This window comes from Colobus angolensis, unplaced genomic scaffold (assembly GCF_000951035.1).
Source record: "Colobus angolensis palliatus isolate OR3802 unplaced genomic scaffold, Cang.pa_1.0 Scaffold91, whole genome shotgun sequence".
Classification (NCBI taxonomy): Eukaryota; Metazoa; Chordata; class Mammalia; order Primates; family Cercopithecidae; genus Colobus; species Colobus angolensis.
Window position 1 is genome coordinate 4,317,131 of NW_012123043.1, and position 6,514 is coordinate 4,323,644.

Below are 6,514 nucleotides of genomic sequence, written 5' to 3' on the forward strand. Positions count from 1 at the left end.
AAAAAAGAAAAGAAATGAAAAGAAAACCAGGCACACGCACCCTCAGGGCCTTTGATCCTGGTAGGCTGTTCCCTCTGCCTGGAAATCTTTTCTCCCAGATATCCATTGGCTCCCAAATTGCTCCCCCTTTTCCTTGAGATCTTTACTGAAATGTTCACCTTCTCAGTGCAGGCTTTTTTGGGCCACCATATGGAACATTCACCCCACCCCTGGATAGTTCATATTCCCCTTCCTGCTTTTTTCTTCTCAGCACTTTTTAGTAACTAACATCTCTCTCTAATTTATTGTCTTTCTTATCCCTTAGAGTATAAATTCACGAGGACAGGAATTTTGGTCTGTTTGTTCTCTGTGGTATCTTCCAGCACCTATCGTAGCTGGCACTGAGCACAGCACGAGTAGTCAGGAGCTGGTCATCCAGATGCAGACAAGACCGCGCTCAGCCATCAGCTATTTTGGCAGCCCAGGCCTGGCTTGGGTGATTGCAACTGCTTCTGCCCTTGAGCCCAGCAATTTGCTCCTCACACAGCAGCCAAAGTGACCTTTTCAAGAGGGAAGCCAGGTCATGTCACTCTCTGCTCCCAGCCTACCAAGGCTCCCATCTCACTGGGAGTAAAGTTTTGGGTTACTCAAGAAGTCCCACATTTCGGGTGCTCAAAAAGTCCCTGCTGATTAGCTGGAATGACATGAGGGAATGACATGATGGAGAAAAGGACAAAAAGAAATGGGGAGCAATGGCTAGAGGGCTTTCCACAAAGGCAGGGGTGTTGGCATCTGCTAGGGAGGTGATGAGGAGACCTCATGGTAGGCGTCTAAGCAGAGAAAACGTATGGAAAATGCTTGTCACTCAGTTGGGCAGTGACAACTCCATGCTGGTCCAGAGTGAGTGGGCTAGGCTTGAAGAGCATGTGGCTGGGTTCCTAGCCCTTGCTCTCCAGATCCTGACTATGGTCCTAGAAATCAAGAAAAAACTCCCGTGCTCTGCCCATAACCCTGCAGGAAGCCAAGTATGGGCTCATGTGCCCCCTTCTCCCTCCCTCAGATCTCCCCTTCTCCCAAGATCACCTTTCTCTCTTCCTTTCTTCTTTCCTTCCTTCCTTTTCTCTTTCTTTCTTCCCTTCCTTCCCTCCCCTTCTCTTTCTTTCTTCCCTTCTTTCTTTCCTTCCTTCTTTCTTTCTGCCCTTCCTTCCCTTCCTTCCTCCCTCCCTCCCTCCCTGCTCTTTCTCTTTCTTTCTGCCCTTCCTTCCCTTCCTTCCTCCCTCCCTCCCTCCCTGCTCTTTCTCTCTTTCTTTCTGCCCTTCCTTCCCTTCCTTCCTTCCTCCCTCCCTGCTCTTTCTTTCTCCCTTTCTTTCTTTCTCCCTTTCCCTTTCTTTCTTTCTTTCTTTCTTTCTTTCTTTCTTTCTTTCTTTCTTTCTTTCTTTCTTTCTCATTCTTTCTTTCTCTCTCTGTTTCTCTCTCTCTCTCTCCCTCCCTCCTTTCCCTTTCCTCTTTCTCTTTTTTCTTTTTTTTTGAGACAGGGTCTCACTCTGTGGCACAGTAGTGCAATCTCAGCTCACCGCAACCTCCCCCTCCCAGGCTCAAGCGATTCTCCTCCCAAGTAGCTGGAATTACAGGCGCATGCCACTATCGCCCAGCTAATTTTTGTATTTTTAATAGGAACAGAGTTTCACCATGTTGGCCAGGCTAGTCTCGAACTCCTGATCTCAAATGATCCACCCGCCTCAACCTTCCAAAGTGCTGGGATTACAGGCGTGAGCCACCACACCAGGCCCCAAGGTCACCTTTCAAGGTCAATGAGCTAGGGACAGCCTGGCCACCTTCCCACCCTCTCCTGTCTTTGGCGCTCCCTGACCCCCAGTTCTCCTAACACAGTCCCAACTGACAGATTCCCCAGACCCCCCACAGACACCCGGATTACATCCGTTTCTAATCACAGGAGTGTGAGAATGTGAAATCACACAGCATGCGTCTCCTTGGCTGTATGCCTACATCTTCATTCCTCAAATTGCTTGAAGTTATCTGTCAACAGATGTGGTCAAATCACTCATCCTATTGCCATTCCAGAAACTACCAATGCCTTTGGAAAGAGAGGAGTGGGGTGATGAGCTGGTCTTTGAGGTGCTGGGGATTGGGGACTTTCATGATTCCAAACCAGCCTCTTTCTCCACCTCCCCTTTAGAAACTTGGTTACTGACATCACCAGCACCCACTGCCTGCCCAGTCAGGCCTCTCCCTCATCACATAGCCTCTTCATTGATCATTGATGGTAGGATCTCTCTTCAGAGGACAATTTGAAGCCTGTCATTCTAGAGAAGGGGTAAATGACTGAGTGGTAGGGGCTCAGGGCTGGGTTTGGAGATAATGTGACAGTGCAGGTCCTTCTCTTTTTAGGAATCACTCGAGGAAACATTCTGCATATATTGGTTTTATCGACTGATGCTGGAATGGCTGTTGCCACGGCAGCACAGCACTCCCACTGCAGTAGAGGATAGTGGGAAACTCACGGGATGTGAAAAGAATCAAAAAAGAGCCAGATAGAGGGAGAAGTCACATTAGGGAGTGTCAGAAACTTCCTGGATGCCAAGATGGCCATTTAAAGGGACCACCACCTGGCCACAGCAAGACCCTTTAAAGAATGACAGTGCACAGAGACTGGCACTCAAGGGGATTGGCACTGAATTAATCCATGAGATGTGCATAGAAGGCATCTTCCATTTTATAAACTGACAGGTGACATTTCATGCAGGACAGAGTGTGAAGCACTAGGTTTAGATGGTAGGAAGGAGGCTTCTCTTATTGACAACACTTTTTTCTCTTCTCAAAAGAGGCAGAATTTCAGGAGCTGTTTCTTGAAGGAAGCAAAAGGACTTGGGATTTGGGGAATAGGATATCCCATGAGAGCATGAGACAAGGTACAGAGGAACAAAGAGGAATAAAGACAGAGGGAAGGGACCAGGCCAAAACACCAAATCAAATGAGAGAGCAAGATAACCAGGAAGGAAGGAAGGAAGGGAGGAAGGAAAGAAGGAAGGGGGGGTGAAGGGGGGAAGGGAGGAAGGGAGGAAGGGAGGAAGGGAGCAAGGGAAGAAGAGAGATCCAGCCCTGGGGAGGAAGCATAAGGTGACAAGGAAATGCAACAAGGACAGAGCAACAAGTGAAATAGTGTTTCGTACCAATTCTAAAGAATTTGAGAGGCACTAACCTACAGACATGGGTGTCAGAGATGAGGGACCAAATTAAACCAGGGGAGAGGGCACCAGGTTTTGCTCACAGCAGAATACATTGGGTGGAATGTGTGACTTTGAAAATATACACAGAGGCCGGGTGCGGTGGCTCAAGCCTGTAATCCCAGAACTTTGGGAGGCCGAGACGGGCGGATCACGAGGTCAGGAGATCGAAACCATCCTGGCTAACACGGTGAAACCCCGTCTCTACTAAAAAATACAAAAAACTAGCCGGGCGAGGTGGTGGGCGCCTGTAGTCCCAGCTACTCCGGAGGCTGAGGTAGGAGAATGGCATGAACCCGGGAGGCGGAGCTTGCAGTGAGCTGAGATCCGGCCACAGCACTCCAGCCTGGGCGACAGAGCCAGACTCCCTCTCAAAAAAAAAAAAAAAAAGAAAGAAAATATACACAGTAAAAATAAGCTTTCTCAGCCAAGATGGTAGCCAGTGAATTTCCCTTTGTCTGCTAAGGAGAAGATGAATTTACATGCAGAAAGAGGATATAGAGATAACAAGTAAGAACAACTGTAACCTGGCAAGTCAGAGAATAGGTGGTGTCAGATTCTCAAATTGCGATTTTTAGGAAAGGTGTGGTTCTCCTGTGATTGAGTTAGGGGCATCTTGTGTAAATTAGAGAATGACCTGTGAGTAAGGATGAGGACTGTAGAAGTGATGGCTTGTGACTGCATTACAAATACCCTGAAGGATGGGGTAGGAAGGGTATGGTCATGCTTACTCAAATATTTCGCACCAAAGGTGGGGCCTGATCCATTGCTTGAGCTGGGACCTCATGTTTGGACATAAGCATGGGTACTTCGTGTGTGCCCAGAAAAGAAAGTCCCATGATTGGCCTCATCCTTTGGGCACTCTCTGTGCCTTGGCCAAGTTCTGGCATGATACCACTCACGTCCCTTTAACCAGTTCTTCACTGCTTGTCATTTCCTATCTGGAACCACGAACCCTGGTTCCACCCCTGAGTTTTCTAATGCTAGACATAAGCCTCTGAAGCCAGTCTGCATTGTGCATTGCAGATGGTACAGAATCCTCTTGTAAACCTTTGTACCAACTCCTGTCCTCTACTCCTCTTGTTATTCTTGTAATTGGAATATATACATCTATGTCTGTCTACCTGAGATGAATGTGTTGATATGTGTGACATTGCTTTTTTCACAGGGACAGGATTATTATTTTCCCAAGTCTTGTATTATCTACCTTGTGTTCCCTGCCAGACAGGAAATACAAGAGTCCAGAGTTCCTCGAGGACAGAATTGCCATCTTTTTTTCTGTGTCTCCAAGACAGCCAAGAGTCCATGCTTCTTACCAAACACTTCTCTGCTTGAGAACTCTATATTCTCAGTGCCACTTATCCTTTCTGCTATGATCTCTGTCATGGCAGATTTTATGGCATCTCAATCTGGTATTCCTGGGATACCACCAGAACCCTACAGTGCTCAGGCCTCCAAATCCATTTAACCAACAGAGTTGCAACACCTGCTCCATGCAAGGTGCTGAGTGACACAGTTCTACACCCGGAGAGATCCTGCGCTGGTGGGGGAGACAGACAGAGACACAAATACATTTCACACCAGGCAGGAGGTGATGATTAGTGTTAGGAGAGTGCGTAAACCATGAGACTCACACACAGAGTTCTTCAGATTCTAGGAGAAAGGGAGGAAAGGAGCCAGAGAGATGGAGGTTGGGTTTGGGGTGGGGAGATAATCTGATGATTACCACATTTTGGCAAAAAGTTCTTAGGGCTTTATAATCCCTAGAGTTTGGCTCCATCTGGGGCCTACCCCTCCTGGAGCAAGCTTTGCTTTCAGAGAATTCCCCTCCACTTTCTCCTATCCTTCACCTCTCCTGAGAGCCTTTTGCTCAGGCAGCCTGGCGGTGACTTGGGAGGCCATTCGAGGATGGGCAGTGTCCCATCTACTGAGGTACAGTCCTAGGCAAACTGCAGACTACTCCATCTGGCTCTTGTTCCCCCTCCACCCCATCCCTGTCCCCTGGGTCCAGTTAGGAGGAAAGGAAGAAGGACTTGGGAAACATCTTTTAAAGGCACTCCGCTGCTCTGCTTAACTCTGGCAGGCAAGGGACCCAGTGCAAAGCCTCCTCTTGATTCCCTAGGTTTGACACAGGGCTTTACAGTTCCAAAGCCCTTCTACCTGTGAAGCTGGTATTATAACCACTGTAAAAGAAAACAGAACCAGAGGGGTTCAATGACTTTCACAAGGTCATGTGGTTAATTGGAACAGAAACCCAGTCTCCTGATCTCAAGAATTACTCCTTCGCCTGCAAAGCCCTCAGCCCCCTCCTCAGTCAACCCTAGGCCCCTTCTCTCCAAGCCACCCGTGTCCTACCCCCATCCCCTACCTCCTGGGCTCAGGAGGGCAACCTTGAGCCTCAGAGACTGAAGTAGGGCGGGACTGGGAGTTTCCTGGGGGGAAACCAAAGACGGCTTGGGGTTGGGGGAGGGGAACGAGCACCCTGGATATCATTCCTCCATCCCTCTCCCGGTATCTCTCCCAGGCCCACGGGCCCACTCTCCCTCCCGCATTCTGAGCCGCCCTCTCTCTGTCTCTTTCACCAGCACCTCCACACCTCCTCAACAGACCTTTATCCCGGACACGGCAGGGGGTCACCCGTGCCCTCCGAGAATCCAAGAACCCGCCCCGCCTCTAGGCGGAAAGCTGGGAGAAAAGCTGGCCCGATCCTTTATCTCCCCCCTACCCCCCACTCATCCGCCCCTGGAGCTCCGCTCGCAGATACCTCCCCCTCCCGAGCCAGAAATAGACACACACTCTCTCCCCCACCTCCCTCCCCTTGCGCACACTCGCTCCCCTCCTCCTGTTTGCTCCCCGCCTTCCCCTTCCCTCCTTCCTCTGCTAGGAGCTGCAGCCTGCAGCCTCGACTCGGGCTGGCTGGCTGAGTGCGGCCGGGGCGCTGCCGGGCATTGCGGTGTCCACGGGACTGACAGGAAGGCAGGCCGCGGGCTGGGATCCGGACACCAAAGCACCGCAGGGCGCCGCAGGAGCCGCGGGGCTTGCATCCTTCCTTTGACTGATTTTTAAATTTTAATTTGTATTTTCCCCGCCGCCCCGCCCCTTTTCCTCCGACCCCGCCCTATCGCTCCCCGGCTTCCCTGCTCTTTCCTTTTTCCTGGCTTCCTTCCTCTTGTTTCTTTCCCCTGCGCCCTCGGCTTGCCTCCCTCCCTCCTCCCTCGCTCCCTCCCCCTTCCTCTCCCCTTCTTCCTCGGTTTCTTCCGTCCTCTTTCTCCCCCTCCTCCTCCCCCGCC

General features: G+C 50.4%; 1 protein-coding gene across 1 annotated transcript in view; it reads left to right on the top strand.

The window, feature by feature from the left end:
• LOC105504403 (neuron navigator 1-like) overlaps nucleotides 1–6,514 on the top strand; it is a 95,593-nt gene that overhangs the window by 19,724 nt on the left and 69,355 nt on the right. The window contains exons 3-4 of the mRNA XM_011931839.1: nucleotides 5,347–5,395; nucleotides 6,109–6,177. Coding sequence (XP_011787229.1) covers nucleotides 5,347–5,395; nucleotides 6,109–6,177 — 118 coding nt within the window. The remainder of the gene's footprint in view (nucleotides 1–5,346; nucleotides 5,396–6,108; nucleotides 6,178–6,514) is intronic.